The sequence below is a fragment of the Neoarius graeffei genome, chromosome 5 (genome assembly GCF_027579695.1).
Source record: "Neoarius graeffei isolate fNeoGra1 chromosome 5, fNeoGra1.pri, whole genome shotgun sequence".
Lineage (NCBI taxonomy): Eukaryota > Metazoa > Chordata > Actinopteri > Siluriformes > Ariidae > Neoarius > Neoarius graeffei.
The window spans coordinates 21,080,628-21,100,328 of record NC_083573.1 but is presented as its reverse complement, the minus strand read 5'-3'; the positions used below and the strand labels follow the sequence as shown (position 1 = coordinate 21,100,328).

The window sequence follows — 19,701 nt, the reverse complement described above, 5'->3', positions numbered from 1 at the left end:
TATATCAGCTATAGATGAATGACTGTTTTTAATCCAGTGAGATCTGAGGGATCAGAGATCACGGGTGTTCAGCTTAGGCTTGCATCCTTACCCTTTGCACACCGAAATTCCTCCAGATTCCTTGAATCATTTAATGATACTGTAAAGAGTGAAATATCCAAATCCTTTCATATCTTTCTGAGAGGAACATTGGTTTTAAACATTCACAATAATTTTCTCATGCATTTGTTGACAAACAAGACTAGGCCTTTCCTGGATACTGAATTTTTCTATCACCTTTTGACATCACCTGTTTCAAATCACATTCAAATTAAATAATAATCATAATAATTGTTTTACCTCATTACTAGCCCTAAACTGCTCCCTTGCAACTTTTTTCTGAATGTGTTGCAGGCCTGAAATTCAGTAATGGAAGTATATTAACAAATGAAATGAAGTTGACCAACAAAACATGAAATATCTTGGGTTCATTCTGTCTGTAATGAAATACAAGTCAAAGTAAATTTTGTAATCACTGCTCTTTTTTTTTTTTTTTTTGCCATTTTCCATGTTGTCCCAACTTTTTCTGATTTGGTGCTATTGATTGAACAGTCAGATTGTGATAGAAATAACATTCTACATGATTTGCATGAATGTATAATTTGCAGAGCTTCATTTCCTATGCATACCACTTTATTGAATGACGGTGTAATATTGTGATTCCTTTATATAAGGAGAAATTCAATGAACACACTGTTTTTCACTATAATTTTGATATTTTGGCCGACATTTTATTACAAAAAACATAATTGACGTGAGAATTATTGAAATAAGCTGATGTATAGCGTAAAATAAGCTGATTTTCCCTGTTAAAACATCAAGTGAATATAAATTGTCTCTACAACCCTATTAAAATTGCAGGTTTTTGTAATATACCAAGATACTGTAAATCATGTCAGATCCTTTCCACCTTTAATGTGGAATATAACCGACAACAAAATTCAAATGAAAAACGAATAGAAACATTTTAGGGAAGAAAAAAGGAAAATGTACAATGACCTGGTTGCGTAAGTGTGTCTTGGGCATGTGACTATGTTCCGAATTTACCAATTTCATGTTCAAAAATAATTGTACACCCGTCATCAATTAAGTGATTTTGATTAACCCCTAAATAAAGATCAGCTATTTCTGTATGATTCTACAGTATTTACTCATTTTTGGTTTCAAATGACTGCTGAAGCCAGGTCCTTGAAGCGTGTACAAATCTCATTTTTGAAAGGTATTGCTGGGTTTCACGTGACATCACATCTGCCTCATTAGTTATTCAAAACTTTAGCTGGTGGTCTACCAAAGCTCCGTTGACCGTGTTTGTACAGAGAAAGTGCACTGCTTGCATGAAAAATGCCTTACGCGTGCGTTGTTTTAGGTTGTTTGAATCAATCAAACCATGAAACTGAAAAGTTTCTTCAGGGTTCCCTGTGAACTAATAAAACAAAAAGGGTGAATGAATACAGGATTTCACAAAAAGCGTCGAGAAAGATGGCTTTTGAACCTCTCACTGAAATCAAAGGGAGCCGAGTTGAAGCATGCTTGAGTTTGCAGTGATCACTTTGTGACAGGTTTGTATCTCCATCTCAGCTATGTCGTTAGTGTTTTCCAAGTACTTTTCTTGCTGTGTCATTATTTTACGGTCCTTTTCTTTCTTTCTTTTTTTTTTTAAGTCATGAAGCACTAAAGTCCCCAGCTGTTTCTTTGTTTACTCCTCACAAAGTCCATATGCATGAAGGTTGCGACAAAATTCTTACCCAGCCATACAGTTACAATGCGCCGTGATCACTTCTACGTCTTGTTTAACTAAGATCCAGGTCTTTAAAGGGGTTTCTGATGACCTTTGTGAATAATTACCTGAGAGATAAGAGCAAACACACATGAGAATCAAGCAAACTGTTTGTTTACACTTCAACTTGCAGCGTTTTGTTGTAAAGACACGAATGAAAAGATTAAAAAAAAACATACACAGGCAAAAACAATACAGGATTCATTTGTCAGCGATTTGATACCGAGGTCCTTTATAAAAAAATGTTGTAAGCCTCCATACTCTTCCACATTTTCATCTGTTTTGCAGTGTAGAAGGATGTCTGCAACACCAGATAGTTTGAGATGTCGGGGAACTCGACTGAAAGGTAGCTTTCGAGATCGTATGACAAATCCTTTTTTCCCCAGACTGTAGGGGTCTATTCCATTGCACATAGCAGTCTTCTGAATATATTTAAAGCGAGCAGTGGCTTCTAGATTACGAGCATACTCCAAGTTATCACTAGTTGTTTGTGCTATGGCAGCTGTTCAGACCACCAGCTATTTCACTTCCGGTAAAACTGCTAAGAAAAGTCACGTGACTGAAACCCAGCAATTGATCAGGAGTACAAAACAATTTACAAAACATTAGATGTACCATGGAACACTATGAAGGCTGTCATCAACAAGTGGAGAAAATGACACACCACAGTGATCAAGAATAGGACGTCCATTGAAAATTGATGGAAGACAAGCTGAAAACTTATCAGGGAGGCTGCCAAGAGATATATAGCAACATTAAAGGAGCTTCAGGAATAACTGGCAAGTGGTTATTCTCTGAATGTCACAACAATCTGTTGTATTCTTCGTATGTCTGGGCTGTAGGGTAGGGTGGTTAGACTAGTGTGCTTTCTCATAGAGGGGGAAAGTGATCCAAGCCTGTCTAAAGCACCTCAAACCGTGTGGCAAAATGCGTTAATGTGTTGTGTGAGACCATGATGGAACATCTCCTCTCATCTCATTATCTCTAGCCGTTTTATCCTGTTCTACAGGGTCGCAGGCAAGCTGGAGACTATCCCAGGTGACTACAGGCGAAAGGCGGGGTACACCCTGGACAAGTCGCCAGGTCATCACAGGGCTGACACACAGACACAGACAACCATACACACTCACATTCATACCTACGGTCAATTTAGAGTTGCCAGTTAACCTAACCTGCATGTCTTTTGGACTGTGGGGGAAACCGGAGCACCCGGAGGAAACCCACGTGGACATGGGGAGAACATGCAAACTCCGCACAGAAAGGCCCTCGCCGGCCACAGGGCTCGAACCTGGACATTCTTGCTGTGAGGCGACAGCGCTAACCACTACACCACCGTGCCGCCCATGATGGAACATTTTAGATGTAATACTAAAAGATACAGTGGTGCTTGAAAGTTTGTGAACCCTTTAGAATTTTCTATATTTCTGCATAAATATGACCCAAAACAATATCAGATTTTTACACAAGTCCTAAAAGTGGATAAAGAGAACCCAGTTAAACAAATGAGACAAAAATATTATACTTGGTCATTTATTTATTGAGGAAAATGATCTAATATTACATATCTGTGAGTGGCAAAAGTATGTGAACCTTTGCTTTCAGTATCTGGTGTGACTAACTTGTGCAGCAATAACTGTAACTAAACATTTCCGGTAAATGTTGGCTTGGAGGAATTTTAGCCCATTCCTCTGTACAGAACAGCTTCAACTCTGGGATGTTGGTGGGTTTCCTCACATGAATTGCTCGCTTCAGATCCTTCCACAACATTTTGATTGGATTAAGGTCAGGACTTTGACTTGGCCATTCCAAAACATTAAATTTATTCTTCTTTAACCATTCTTTGGTAGAACAACTTGTGTGCATTGTCTTGCTGCATGACCCACCTTCTCTTGAGATTTAGTTCATGGACAGATGTCCTGACATTTTCCTTTAGAATTTGCTGGTATAATTCAGAATTCATTATACCATCAATGATGGCAAGCAGTCCTGGCCCAGATGCAGCAAAACAGGCCCAAACCATGATACTACCACCACCATGTTTCACAGATGGGATAAGGTTCTTATGCTGGAATGCAGTGTTTTCTCCAAACATAACTCTTCTCATTTAAATCAAAAAGTTGTATTTTGGTTTCATCCGTCCGCAAAGCATTTTTCCAATAGCCTTCTGGCTTGTCCGCATGATCTTTAGCAAACTGCAGACGAGCAGCAACATTCTTTTTGGAGAGCAGTGGCTTTCTCCTTGCAACCCTGCCTTGCACACCATTGTTGTTCAGTGTTCTCCTGATGGTGGACTCATTAACATTAGCCAATGTAAGGCTTCAATGACTACGTTTACATGCACATCCAAATCGAGCTGCGGTCGGTAATTGAGCTGAAGGTCCCAGCAGGGTGCCAGAGAAATCCAATCCTACATGCACACAATGAAATCGGGCTATTGTGTGAGGTGCATTGTGCACCCGAGCCACAGGTGGCGCTACACGGCCCATCGTGTTGGTACACTTCCGGTTGTCGTCATGAAGAAGAGCTATTCAAGAGTGTAAACAAAGTTATCAGTTCCGTGTTCTCCATTGCGCGTTTTTCTCCCGTCCATGAATTTTAATATATTCAGCTCCTTAAGCTGAATGAGCATGAACTCTTTCTCCTCACTGCTCCAGAAGTGCACGTTTCTGCTTGCCTGTGGCAGTGGGGGCGTGGTCAAGCGCCGGTCTGTGACAGGAGGGCGGAGCCAGGGAAGGTGAGTGGCAGAACGACGGTACACCTGACGGTAATTAACCTGTGTTTGTGTGTCTTCCCAGTAACCCTATTTAAGGAGGCAGAGGGAGAGCAGAGGGGACAGCTCATCCCAGGACTAGAACACAGCGCGCGCGTGTGTGTGCGCGCGCGCTTCTCTCAAGAATAAAAGTAGGCTGTTAAACTGAAAAGTCTGACAATAAAAAGCTTATTAGTACCAGAAGCTTTGTCCTGCCGTCCTCTGTGCTCCACCCACACTTCAGAGAGCTCTACATCGCCATTTTCTCTTCTTCGTTTGTTCCTCCTGACCTCTTCTGCTGCTCGCTACTACTGTTGTCATGCCGACCGAGGCTGTTGTGTTTCCCGCTTGTGGTCTCGTCACTCGTCACTTCCGGAAGTAGCTCGACAACTAGCTCGATAGGGTATACATGCACAAAGTAGCTCGGCAGAAATCGCATAAACTAGGTCGTGTAGCTCGATTCCAAGAAATCAAGTTCGGTTCAATTTCAGCCGAATTAAGGTGTATACATGGCATTTTGAACTTCAATTTCAGTCGAGCAACGGCAGAAATTCGATTCTCTCTATGTGCATGTAAACATAGTGATAGTGTGGCTTCAGTTGCTTAGAGGTTACCCTGGGGTCCTTTGTGACCTCGCTGACTATGACATGCCTTGCTCTTGGAGTGATCTTTGTTGGTCGACCACTCTTGGGGAGGGTAACGATGGTCTTGAATTTCCTCCATTTGTACACAATCTGTCTGACTGGATTGGTGGAGTCCAAACCTATGGGGGAGCCCATAGGTTGCAGTGCAAAGCACTGCAACTATTGTTCTTCTACGTATTTCTTCTTCTTCTTCTTCTTAATCTTATTATTCCTACGCAAATTTTGATTTCGAATAACTCAATAACCGTATGTCGCACACAGACAAACAATATATCAAATCGTGCGGCTCGATCGGACTCGCTATGCTATTACTTTTCTCTGCAGAATACGATTTTTTCGCGACGTAGTCGTGAAAAAATCATCCAAAAAAAACCCCATTCATTTCTATGGAATTAACTGAAAAAAAAGCACTTTTTCAACATTTTTCAAACATCCGCTGCTCTGGCATGCTTTCGCCTAGAGACGTGATTCAAACTCTAAAACGTAGGAAAACTTCTCCTCTGTGGATCTGGCATTCAACTTTTCTGCTAGGTTCTACACTTTCGCATCAGGCCCGGCTCAAACGCCATGTGGGTTCTGGGAGAAAATCCGGCTTTTGAATGGGTGTCTATTGCGTTACATACCAGTGAAGATCGTTAACTTAGAGTGGAGAGAGGTTGAAAATAAAGTTCAAACTTTCTCGCTTAAACTGTGTTTTCATCCACAAATTTCACTCTACAGACATGATTTTCTCAAAAGTAGTAGGAAAACTTGTCCTGATTCACACAATGTGTCTACCTAAACGATAGGATTTACGGTTTTTGAATGACAAGCGTCAAACTGAGGACAGGGCAGATGACAGGCTTCATTGACTTCCATTATAAACGTGGCTGAAAAGTCACTCGTTTTTAAATCGCTCTAATGTCGTTATTTTTAAGACTACAAACAAAAAAATACATCATTTTATTCAGGAGACCCTTCTAGCGCTCACTGTGAAAGAATTTTGTGAATAGCTGCTTTCGTTGTCGAGTTATTTGTGATTGTTCGAGGCCTACTCCTTAGCAAAACACAGCAGACACCTGACAAAATCTTGTGTGTGTGTCTTAACTCTCCCGTTCAGGCCCGTCACCATGCCGATTGGGGCCAGTGACGGGGCAGAGGGGGGCTGCTGTCTCAAGCACACACACAAATCATGCTCAAACTTTCAAACTTAAACTGTTTTCAGCCACAAATTTCACACTACAGACATAATTTTCTCAAAAGTAGTAGTCACACTTGTCCCAAAAAAAACCCATTCATTTCTATGGAATTAATTGGAAAAAAAAGCACTTTTTCAAACATCCGCTGCTCTGAGAAACTGAGAAGAGGGCAGCCGACAGGCCTCACCTTAGCTGCCCACTTTATTAGGAACACTTCTGTTCGTACATACAAACTACAAACACTCTTCTTAGAGTTTATTTTATTTTTAAAAGGGACAGTGCACAAATTAAACATTATCCTTGTGGTAAGGACAGATGTCTGTCCCAGGTTATAGCAGTACATGCTAATTTCCGCCTGTAGTCACTTTGTTTATACTCTTGAATAGGTCTTCTTCATGACGGCTGCTGTCTCAAGCACACACATAATCATTGCATTGAAACATCATTGCGGGTCACGCATTCACGGCCAGCGAACATGCGTGACCGAATTGCTTCGCGCACTGCATCCTCTCACAATTTCCCCCGGGGAATTGTCCGGTCTAGTTTGTAATTCTTCCTCACTTACACTGACAAAGCGATTGGCTGCCATTTTGCTGAGTTGCTCGAGGTGATTATCGAGAAATAGTCCGAATCTCTCGACCAATCAGCATGTGCAATTTTCTATAATCACCTGTGTATTTATACTAATTCCTATTGAATATCTGTGAAATGACTTGAAAGTGAAAATTTTCCACAGAGGCTGTGCCCAGGAGATCCCCTTGCAATTTGTTAAAAACAAAAGGTGCTTTAACAAAGTATATGTTATAGGCTTTGTACATTTGTGTAACCAACCTATTGTAACCTTGAATTTGTTTGGTTGCTATATCACATTGAAAGTGGAAAAAGATCTGGCATCTGACACCTTAGTTTAATTTTTTTACATCACAAAACCACATCACATTATCACATCACATTACATCACAACGAAAGTAATAAAGATGGCATGTTAACATGTGGCTGTATTTTAATTGTGGAATAATTTTGGTAAGCTGAACGTATTAAGCTGAACATATTAATATCATGACTAATTTGAAATGGGGTGGGTTTTTTTTTTTTCTTCTTAAGAATATTTTGCTTTCTTACTGTCACTGGATACGAGAAACTGTAACGTTTTGAGGCTGTACATTTTTCACTGAACTTTGGGGGTTTTTTTTTGCAGTTAGAGAAGAGAGGGGAGAGGAGAGCAGAAGCTGAAAAGCTGCTCGCACAAGCACAAGAAACAGGTATAATAAACACTTTACACAGGGACCATATCCTCTACTCTTAAAATCTCCAGAAATGAGATTAGACACTTCAGTGTCTGTTCTGTGAAGACCTTTGTTATTGGCCATGACCTTTCGTTATTTTGGACCATAGGTGAACAGGAGAACATCGACAAGTTCAGTAAACGTCTTGTAAAAGTCACCAAGCAGCATAATGATGAGTGTAAAAAACTCCTCACGTTAATGGGAGTGCCTTATATTGAGGTATTGTTTCTTAGTTAATTTTAAAACCCATTATGATGGGGTCTGTGTAATTTTTCAGTTAAAAGAATGAGTATACCATAGTTCTACATGTATTAATTTCAAAGCAGTTGTTACTTTTGATTTTGATGTATTTACATTTAAGTGTTAGCTAATAAAATTGAAAGATGGCTAGCTATAGGGCTCTTGGGCCTCAGTACACACTGAAACTGAATGGACACTAATGGAAAAAATTCTTGTCCAGGCTCCATGTGAGGCTGAGGCCAGCTGTGCAGCTCTGGTAAAGGCAGGAAAAGTGTACGCCACAGCAACTGAAGATATGGATGGATTAACTTTTGGAACAAGCATCCTGTTGAGACACTTAACCGCGAGTGAAGCTAAGTATGTTGTAGGGTGATTTGATTCTGTCTTATTTCATGCAACATCATTTCTAGAAAGTCTTTGGCACATTTCATATATTTGCATAACTGACTGTATAAGATGTACTATATAAGGTACAATTTCCCTGAAATCCAGTAAGGTTCCAATAGAGTTAGTGTGTCTGTGTGTATAGGTCTATCAGTTTAAAGCACAAAATACATAAATTTAACCTAAAATCAATTCTAACCAACTGGGGATGTGCATGTATACCCAGTTAACGGCTTGCAAAGAGCAACAGTGTTGTGTAGGCTTGTGCAATATACCAGTTTAATCCTTCCTACAAAATCTTACACTACCACAATGTCCAGAGACATTTACTCCTATTATGTTACATGACATTACATTTACATTACTGCCTGGCCAGAAAAAAATTTGCACACATTAATATTTATCTGGACCGCCTTTAGCTTTAATTATAGTGCATGTTCATTGTGGCATTGTTTAAACAATTTTATGAAATGTTACAACATTTATTTCCATCCAAAGTTGCATTAATTTTTCACTGAGATCTTATCTTCATGACTGGAGAGTTGAACCACTCTGTAAAGTCTTCTTGAGCATCCTAAAGACTTTTAATAGGGTTAAGGTCGTCAGGACTCTGTGGTTGGCCAATTCATGTGTGAAAATGATTCCTCATGTTTCCTGAACTACTCTTTCACAGTCTGAGCCCTAAGTTCATGCCCGTGCCATCAGGGAAGAAAAAAATCCATTGATAACGTGGTTATTCAGTATATTCAGGTTGTCAGCTGACTTCATTTTATTGCCCCATAATGTTGCTGAGCCTCTAACTGAAGCAACCCCAGATCATAACACTACCTCCAGACGCTTGTACAGTGGCCACTATGCATGATGGATGCATCGCTTCATGTGCTTCCCTTCTTACCCTGACACACCAGTCACTCAGGAATAGGGTAAATCTGGACTTATTACACATGACCTTTTTCCATTGCTCCAGAGTCCAATCTCTATGCTCCCTAGCAAATTGAAGCCTTTTCTCCTTATTAGTCTCACTAACAAATGGTTTTCTTATGGCCATGCAGCTGTTTAGTACCAATCCTGTGAGTTCTCATCACATTGTGAGTGTGGAAATGCTTTTAATTTCACTATTAAACATAGCTGTGAGTTCTACTGTGGATTTTTAACAATTCGATTTCTCCAAGCATTTAAGTGCTCTCTAATCATAGTTAGTCAAGGGTTCTTCTCCCCCACCCTTACCCCGTCACATTTCTTCTATGAAGTTGATTGTTCCCCACTATCCTTCCAGGTTTTAATAATGCACTGGACAGTTCTTGAGCCTATTCCAATCATTTCAGCAATAGTAGTTTTCTTTGCTTGATGCAGGCCAATAATTTGACCCTTTTGAAACACAGTACGATCTTTTCCACAATTGTGGGATAGATATAATTCATTTTTTTAAATAAATACATTTCTTTAACCCCTTCAGACATATGTACAATTGTACACATGAAGTTCCAGAGTTTTTTTTTTTTTTCTTCTGTCCGAACGGTTTAAGAAATGAGAAGCTACTCACTGTATCAGTTAGGGTTAAAAGAATTGTTGCCAGCTGAAACACAATCACTGCAGGAATTATCCAATCAAAGGTTTCATAAGTATTTGCTTATTAGCTCATCCGGCTGACAGGTTGATGAGCTTATGAGCTTATGCCATCATGGCGTTGTCCACATTTCACGAAAATCAATTCTTCATTGTGTGTGTGTGTGTATATATATATATATATATATATATATATATATATATATATATACACAGTTGTTCCAACTTTTTTGGAATCGGGGTTGTGTGTGTGTGTGTATATATATATATATATATATATATATATATATATATATATATATATATATATATACACACAACCCCGATTCCAAAAAAGTTGGAACAAAGCACAAATTGTAAATAAAAACGAAATGCAATGATGTGGAAGTTTCAAAATTCCATATTTTATTCAGAATAGAACATAGATGACATATCAAATGTTTAAACTGAGAAAATGTATCATTTAAAGAGAAAAATTAGGTGATTTTAAATTTCATGACAACACCACATCTCAAAAAAGTTGGGACAAGGCCATGTTTACCACTGTGAGACATCCCCTTTTCTCTTTACAACAGTCTGTAAACATCTGGGGACTGAGGAGACAAGTTGCTCAAGTTTAGGGATATGAATGTTAACCCATTCTTGTCTAATGTAGGATTCTAGCTGCTCAACTGTCTTAGGTCTTTTTTGTCATATCTTCCATTTTATGATGCGCCAAATGTTTTCTATGGGTGAAAGATCTGGACTGCAGGCTGGCCAGTTCAGTACCCGGACCCTTCTTCTACGCAGCCATGATGCTGTAATTGATGCAGTATGTGGTTTGGCATCGTCATGTTGGAAAATGCAAGGTCTTCCCAGAAAGAGACGTCATCTGGATGGGAGCATATGTTGGTCTAGAACCTGGATATACCTTTCAGCATTGATGGTGTCTTTCCAGATGTGTAAGCTGCCCATGCCACACGCACTAATGCAACCCCATACCATCAGAGATGCAGGCTTCTGAACTGAGCGCTGATAACAACTTGGGTCATCCTTCTCCTCTTTAGTCCGAATGACACGGCATCCCTGATTTCCATAAAGAACTTCAAATTTTGATTCGTCTGACCACAGAACAGTTTTCCACTTTGCCACAGTTCATTTTAAATGAGCCTTGGCCCAGAGAAGATGTCTGCGCTACTGGATCATGTTTAGATACGGCTTCTTCTTTGAACTACAGAGTTTTAGCTGGCAGTGGCGGATGGCATGGTGAATTGTGTTCACAGATAATGTTCTCTGGAAATATTCCTGAGCCCATTTTGTGATTTCCAATACAGAAGCATGCCTGTATGTGATGCAGTGCTGTCTAAGGGCCCGAAGATCACGGGCACCCAGTATGGTTTTCTGGCCTTGACCCTTACGCACAGAGATTCTTCCAGATTCTCTGAATCTTTTGATGATATTATGCACTGTAGATGATGATATGTTCAAACGCTTTGCAATTTTACACTGTCGAACTCCTTTCTGATCTTGCTCCACTATTTGTCGGTGCAGAATTGGGGGATTGGTGATCCTCTTCCCATCTTTACTTCTGAGAGCCGCTGCCACTCCAAGATGCTCTTTTTATACCCAGTCATGTTAATGACCTATTGCCAATTGACCAAATGAGTTGCAATTTGGTCCTCCAGCTGTTCCTTTTTTGTACCTTTAACTTTTCCAGCCTCTTATTGCCCCTGTCCCAACTTTTTTGAGATGTGTTGCTGTCATGAAATTTCAAATGAGCCAATATTTGGCATGAAATTTCAAAATGTCTCACTTTCAACATTTGATATGTTGTCTATGTTCTATTGTGAATACAATATCAGTTTTTGAGATTTGTAAATTATTGCATTCCGTTTTTATTTACAATTTGTACTTTGTCCCAACTTTTTTGGAATCGGGGTTGTATATTCTTTTTGGCAGGAAGGTAGGTCTGCCTGGGGTGCCTATAGCTTCTACCCAAATTTGCATAATTGCAATTAATAATGAAGATATGGAGTAATTAAGCTCTAACGAGCAGTTTCCACACAAATCGCTGCTTCTCCCTCAATTCTTCACCAGTTTTGATTCTTTCTTGCATAAAGGTAGGGTGCATATAACTTCTACCCAGATTTACTTAATTATAATTATTAATGAGGTTATGGACTAATTAAGCCTAAATGAGCAGTTCAACAAAAATTGTTTTTTCTTGGTCAATTCCTTGCTGTTTTGGGTTCTTTCTGGCAAATAGGTAGGTATTCCTAGGGTGTATATAGCTTCTATATATAGCTTGTATATAGCTTGCAACATTTATTGCGCAAGGTGACCCACTTTAAGTCAAGTCAAGATTATTTGTATAGCGCTTTTAACAATAAACATTGTCGCAAATCAGCTTTACAGAATTTGAACAACTTAAAATATGAGCTAATTTTATCCCTAATCTATCCCCAATGAGCAAGCCTGTGGTGACGGTGGCAAGGAAAAACTCCCTCAGACGACATGAGGAAGAAACCTCGAGAGGAACCAGACTCAAAAGGGAACCCATCCTCATTTGGGCAACAACAGACAGCCTGACTATAAATATTAACAGTTTTAACATGAGGACAGTTTCGTTGATGTTATAACTCTTCATTGATGGAAACGTGAGTGAAAAACTGATTCATAATAACTGCAGTCCTAAAGTTAGCAAGACAACTGTAGTCCTCAGCCATAAAAGCATTACTGTAAGAGTCAAGAGCATCCTCCAGGTATAACCCTCAACTATCCTCATGGGGCCGTCCTTCACAGGAGCGATGCGATAAAACTCCGACCAGACACAGGGCACCATGATGGATCAAGCAGGTCCGAGGGGCAGAAGAGGCCAGCATCTCAATCCCAGGACCAACATGCAACTCAGAGGGACAGAGTGGGGGGGAAGAGAGAGAGAAAGAAAACACATGTTAGGTATGCCCTAAAAATGACACAAGTATTAAATCTGTGCGGCAGGCTCGCAGAGACGAGAGTCTCGACATCAGGCATAACACACAACAATGGCATGCTAACATGGTAAAAAATACATCATGACCCGCTCTGGCTGGATGCCTGACTGGGCGAAGGGAGCACACTCCTCAGCAATGATGAGATGCAGATGGGACCCTTAGGGCTGGCCAAGACAATTCAGTTACATTTCACCGGGTCTGGGACATGCGACAGAAGTCTGACGGCCGATTCCCTGCAGGCTACGATAGCCAGTTGAGGTCTCCACCCTCTCCACCAAAAGATTTCCTGTTGACTCCATGTAACTCAGAGGGATAGATTTGGGGTGGGGGAGGGGGGAGGGAAAGAAAACCCAGGTTGTTAGGTATGCCCAATGTCACCTGAATAAGGAGGAGCAGTGTACATATTGCACCGAGTACAAGCAGGGACTCCGGCAACTAGCTAAGAAAAATAGCTAACTAAAAGGAGAGAGCCAGAAGGTAACACAGGCATGAGGGAGCCCCGGGACATAAAGCAGACAGCCACTACACCGTCAACAACCTCGAGTGAGCAAGCGCGTGGGGACTGACAGCATCCATACATCCCAGTTTACCAAAACACTCTATGTCTGAGGACCCTCTAGATCTACACCTTTACCTCATAAACACCATTATCAAAAGGCTTGACTAAACAGATGTGTTTTCAGCCTAGACTTAAATGCTGAGACTGTGTCTGATTCCCGAACATTACTTGGAAGGCTGTTCCATAACTGTGGGGCTTTGTAAGAAAAGGCTCTGCCCCCTGATGTAGCCTTCACTATACGAGGTACCAGCAGATAGCCTGCACCTTTTGATCTAAGTAGGCGTTGCGGGTCATAGAGGAGCAGAAGTTCACTCAGGTACTGTGGTGCGAGACCATTTAGTGCTTTAAAGGTCAATAGTAGTATTTTATAATCAATACGAAATTTGATTGGGAGCCAATGCAGTGTGGATAAGACAGGCGTGATGTGGTCATATTTTCTAGTTCTAGTAAGGACTCTTGCTGCTGCATTTTGAACTAACTGGAGCTTATTTATGCACTTATTGGAACATCCAGACAGTAAGGCATTACAGTAATCCAACCTGGAGGTAACGAAAGCATGGACTAGTTTTTCTGCGTCATGCCAGCATTAAATTTCTTATCTTTGCAATATTTCTGAGATGAAAGAAAGCTATCCGGGTGATGTTACCAATGTGAGTTTCGAATGAAAGACTGGGGTCAATAATCACTCCGAGGTCTTTTACTGCTGCACGTGAAGAAACAGAAAGGCCATCCAGAGTCACTGTGTAATCAGAAAACTTACTTCTAGCTGTATGTGGTCCTAGCACAAGTACTTCAGTCTTGTCAGAGTTAAGCAGAAGGAAATTAATAAGCATCCAATGTCTAATGTCCTTAACACATTCCTCAGTTCTATTAAGCTGGTGTCTCTCATCAGGTTTTGCAGAGACATACAACTGTGTGTCATCAGCATAACAGTGGAAACTAATACAATGTTTACGAATAATATCGCCCAGAGGTAACATATATAGAGAAAAAAGCAGTGGACCCAAGACAGAACCTTGTGGACAGTGATGGGAATAACAGCGTTAGAAATAAACAGCATTACTAACGTCGTTACTTTTTTTAGTAACGAGTAATCTAACTAATTACTTTTTACATCGTTATAACGCCGTTCCCGTTACTTACAATAAAATGCTCTGCGTTACTTTATTAAAGCTGTTTTCATCTGGCACGCTGCTCATTCAGCCTTTCTTTACTCTGCTTTAGTGTGGGGCGGGGAGACGCGAGACAACGGCATAGTCAGCCAATCAGAGTAGCTTTGGACAACATACGTAGGTAGCCTCCGCCTACTGCACTACTGCACACACTTTCAATCAGAAGACACAGCGATGGTGAGCGGTCAGCCCAGCACTGCGCTTTCAAACTGGAAATACAGCCATTACTTTTCATTACTTGAAATAAAAGGCAAAAATGTCTACGTGCAATGCACATTATGTCGAGGAACAAAGCGTTTGTCCTCGTCAGTGGCCAGTAATTAGTAACAATTTTAATAACTACAAAAATATATTAAATTTGATAGATGTCTTATCTCACATTGTCCCACAAAAATATTAATGTAGTGTAGATAACGTTACTAACTGGTTCTGTTAAGTGTCCATTTCAGTCATTAAACACATTTACTTTTATTATGATTACACTAATTGAATTTGTTTTTTTTTTGGGGGGGGGGACACAAAATGTAACGGAATAATTACTTTCCCTGGTAATTAGTTACTTTTATGACAAAGTAACTCCGTTACTAACTCAGTTACTTTTTGGGAAAAGTAACTAGTAACTATAACTAGTTACTTTTTGAAAGTAACGTGCCCAACACTGCTTGTGGAACACCAAACTTTACCTCGGTACGTCTAGAAATATCACCATTTATATCAACATACTGATAACGATCAGTTAGATAAGACCTGAGCCAGGAGAGGGCCATTCCCTTAACTCCCACAACATTTTCTAGGCTATCCAGTAGAATGGAATGATCAATGGTATCAAATGCTGCACTAAGGTCAAGCAACACAAGTAGCGAGACACAGCCCTGATCAGACGCCAACAGTAGGTCGTTTACTACTTTAACCAGTGCTGTCTCTGTGCTGTGATGAGGTCTAAATCCTGACTGATACATTTCATGGATGTTATTCCTATGTAAATATGAGCATAACTGCTGTGCCACAGCTTTTTCAAGGATCTTGGAGATAAAGGGGAGGTTTGATATTGGCCGATAATTGGACAGCTGACAGGGATCAAGGTCAGGTTTTTTAATCAGGGGTTTGATAACTGCTAGTTTAAAGGATTTGGGTACATAGCCAATCATAAGAGAAGAATTTATTATTTTTAGAAGCGGTTCAATTACTCCAGACATTATCTGTTTGAATAGATGTGTAGGTAAGGGATCTAGTACGCAAGTTGAGGCTTTTGATGTAGAGATTAATGAAAGTAATTCAGTTTCTTTTAGGGGAGTAAAACATTCTAACTGATGATCTGATACAGTTATATAGTTAACTACAAGGTCACTTTCATTGTCTGACCTTAAATTAGTAGTTTGAATTTTTTGTCGGATATTCTCAATTTTGTCATTAAAAAAATTCATGAAGTCGTTGCTACTACATACTGCAGGTGTGTATGTGTCGATAGTGGACTTATTCCTGGTTAATTTTGCTACAGTATTAAATAGGAATCTAGGATTATTTTTGTTATCTTCTATTAGGGAGGAGAAATATGTTGATCTCGCAGCACTAAGAGCTTTTCTATACTTCAGGAAGCTCTCCTTCCAAGCTAATTTGAACACTACCAATTTTGTTTGACGCCATTTACGTTCCAATTTTCGAGTGGTCTGTTTTAATGTGCGAGTGTCATCATTATACCAGGGTGCTAATTTTTTGTCTCTGACCATTTTCCTTTTTAGAGGAGCTACATTATCTAAAGTATGGCGGAATGTTGACTCTAAGCATTCAGTTGCCTGATCAAGTTCTGCAGGGGCTGACAGTGACCCAATCAAAGTTGACAGCTCTGGGAGATCATTTATAAAGCTCTGTGCAGTAGTTGACGTGTAAGTACGTTTAATACAGTAGCGTGGTGAGGTGCATATATTATTACTCAGACATAGTTTGAATGAGATGCGATAATGATCTGAGATAACTTCAGACTGTGGAAGTATGACTATATTGTCTACGTTTAATATGAATGTTAGTATTAGATCAAGGGTGTGACCACCATTATGGGTCGGTCCTATGACATTCTGCTTAATCCCGACTGAATCTAAGATGGACACAAACGCTGTTTTTAAAGGGTCTTCTGGGTTATCGAAGTGAATATTAAAATCTCCGACAGCTAAAGCTTTGTCTAAGGAAATAACCAGATCTGAGATAAAATCTGCAAATTCAGAAAGAAACTCAGAATATGGCCCCGGGGGCCTGTAAATAATAAGCAATGGAATTAACTGGGTAGACTTATTTTTCGAGGCTACATACATTATATGAGTATGAAGAACTTCAAATGTATTAAATTTATAACCAGGTTTTTATGTTACACCTAGATAATTGTTATAAATAACCGCGACGCCTCCTCCTCTGCCAGTTAGACGAGGCTGGTGTATATAACTGTATCCAGGAGGACTCGCTTCATTTAATGCTATATATTCATTTGGCTTAATCCATGTTTCAGTTAAACAAAGTACATTAAACTCCTGATCAGTAATGAGTTCATTAACCATTAGTGCTTTAGATGTAAGAGATCTAATATTTAATAGCTCCACCTTTAGATCAAAGGTGCTGGCAGCAGCTGTACAGTCAGTATGATCTAATTTTATATTGATTAGGTTACTGGAACAAACTCTCTGAAAATTTCTACCTTTTTGTTGAGCTCGGGGAACAGACACAGTCTCGATGTAGTGGACCCTGAGTGACGACTCTGTGCAGCTAGCAGACAGTCGGTTTAGCCTGTTTGTCTGCTCCCTGGCCTTGGCTCTGGATTGTCAGGAATTAACTAGGCCTGTTCTGAGACTATGACCTATGCTGCAGGAAATGAGAGCAGCACCTTCCCGAGTGGGATGGATACCGTCCCGCCCGAACAGGCCAGCAGTGCCCTCAAAATTAGCCCAATTATCTATAAAGCCCACACTGTTTTCAGAGCACCACCTGGACAGCCAGCAGTTCAGCGACCATAACCTGCTGTAAGCTACATCGCCACGCCGCATTGGGATGGGGCCAGAGCATACTACAGCATCGGACATCGCCTTCGCTAATTTAAACACCTCTACAAAGTTACTCTTAGTAACCTCAGACTGACGAAGGCGTATATCATTAGCTCCTGCATGGATAACTGTCTTTGAGAACCTGTGCTTGCCTAGGACCCTAAGATTACCTGCTATGTCCGGCACCCTGGCTCCCGGTATACACCTGACTAAAGCTCCTGGTGCCCCTAAAGGCTGAGCTAATTTCACGTGCCGTATGATAGAGTCCCCTATAACCAGAGCTCTTTCAGGTTTCTCAGTGGGTGCATCACTAAGGAGAGCAAACCTGTTCGGCACGTGACGCGGAGAGGAGTGGTGCTCCCGTGGGCGAGCCTCAGCGGTAGCTTTGGCTCTACGCTTATGCCGCCGAGCCGTCACCCATTCGCCCCGCTGTAAGGGCTCTAATGCCGGAGTTGGGGGATTACTAACTCCACCTAGGGCATCCAGACTTTCCCCTACAGAAACTACACTGTTCTCACACTCACTAACCTGCTCTAAAGCCTGGACACGCGCTTCTAGCACTGTAATCTTCTCCTTCAGAGAGCTAACTAACCTGCACTTATCACAAATAAAGCTATCGCTAGCGACGGAGGAAGAATGACTAAACATCCTGCACTCAGCACACTGAACAAGCTGAAGGTGTGCCATGATGAAAAGATTCACGTACCTTAAACGAAGATCTGTTGATATTAAAGCAGATCCGATGTGGATGGCCTCCGCTTGTGGTCTTTACACAGGAGGAGAGAAAAAGAAAGCTTCCGGTCTCGGCGTTCTTCCGAAAAAAGAAAGAGAAAAACCGGAAGAAAAAAAACGGAAAAAGGAAAGCGAAAGTGAAAAGTACAAAAATGAAAGCGACAGTACAATAAAAATGAAGAGGATACTGGAAATTTATTTGTAGAAAAAAAAGTTAAGATTTAGATTGTTCCTTCTGGATTAGATGGGGCCAGAGTGAGCTTCACCATCATTTACAGTCTCATTTAAATCCAAATGGCCGGACCGTGTATATTACAAGAAAACCTTTATGTATTTTTTATGCATACTTTATGCATATCCTGTGTATATATTTTGCATAGGATCTCCACAACCTAACATGGGCAGTATCATTCAAAAATAGGCCAAAAGAGCAGTCTTCTTTTCCCCGATTAAAAACTTGAGATGATCCAATCAGCATATGAATGTTGGCTGATTTTTCGCAGGTACTTTGAACTCTTAAATATTAACTGACACTGCTTTGAATCCTTGCTCCCTTCCACCATGTCACATCCTCTTGACTCAATTTGCAGGGTGCTCTCACTTTGTAACAAGGTAAATGGATTATTTTTGTCCTGTTTCAACTTGGCTAACATTCGACAAGAACATACTGTAGTTTATACCAGTTAACTATATTTATTAAGAATATTACCAAAACTTTGGACCAAAATGGTCAAAAAGGCATGGTTTTGAACTGAGGGGAAGAGGATTGTCTGGGGGGGGCACTTCATTGTCTACAATGAAGTGTCAGCTGTAGTGCTTTACAAACAATGTTAATGAAAATTAGAAAGTTATTGAAGACACTTTTTTGCTCTTTTGTTCTGGTCAGCACGCAGAAGCATTCAAACACTTTGAGCAACAGATCAACCATGTCAGCCATATGGACATCAGACAACCAGCTTGTAAAAGGATTATATAAAAAAAGTACTCCCCCCCCCCCCCCCCCCCCCCCAAAAAAAAAAAAAAGAATCCCCAAAAATACATTGTCCAGCTGATCTTCACATCCACAGATGTTGCTGCCAGTGAAGTTCTTGAGTATACAGCTGGTAATATTACACCCTCCCTGTACTCTTCTTAAACCTGAAATGATGGAAATGCTTGCTTTCCTTTTTTTTAAATAGCTCTTGACAGTTAAATCATGGTATTTTTAGGTAAATTTAAAAAAAAGTGTGCGTATTTGAGACAAAAACATCTCAGAATTGGGCAGTTTCTACTGTCATTCAGGCAGGAGTAGGTGAGTAGAACATTTATTGCTGCTTTCATTCACTGGTTTAATAAATGAAAGCTAACATGGAAATTCTGTATATATTGACTGTACTC

General features: G+C 40.3%; 1 protein-coding gene across 5 annotated transcripts in view; it reads left to right on the top strand.

The window, feature by feature from the left end:
- fen1 (flap structure-specific endonuclease 1) overlaps positions 1 to 19,701 on the top strand; it is a 113,571-nt gene that overhangs the window by 74,795 nt on the left and 19,075 nt on the right. For all 5 annotated transcript variants that reach the window (XM_060921425.1, XM_060921421.1, XM_060921423.1 and 2 more), the window contains 3 exons: positions 7,586 to 7,649; positions 7,783 to 7,892; positions 8,134 to 8,270. In XM_060921425.1, the coding sequence (XP_060777408.1) occupies positions 7,586 to 7,649; positions 7,783 to 7,892; positions 8,134 to 8,270 (311 nt within the window). The remainder of the gene's footprint in view (positions 1 to 7,585; positions 7,650 to 7,782; positions 7,893 to 8,133; positions 8,271 to 19,701) is intronic.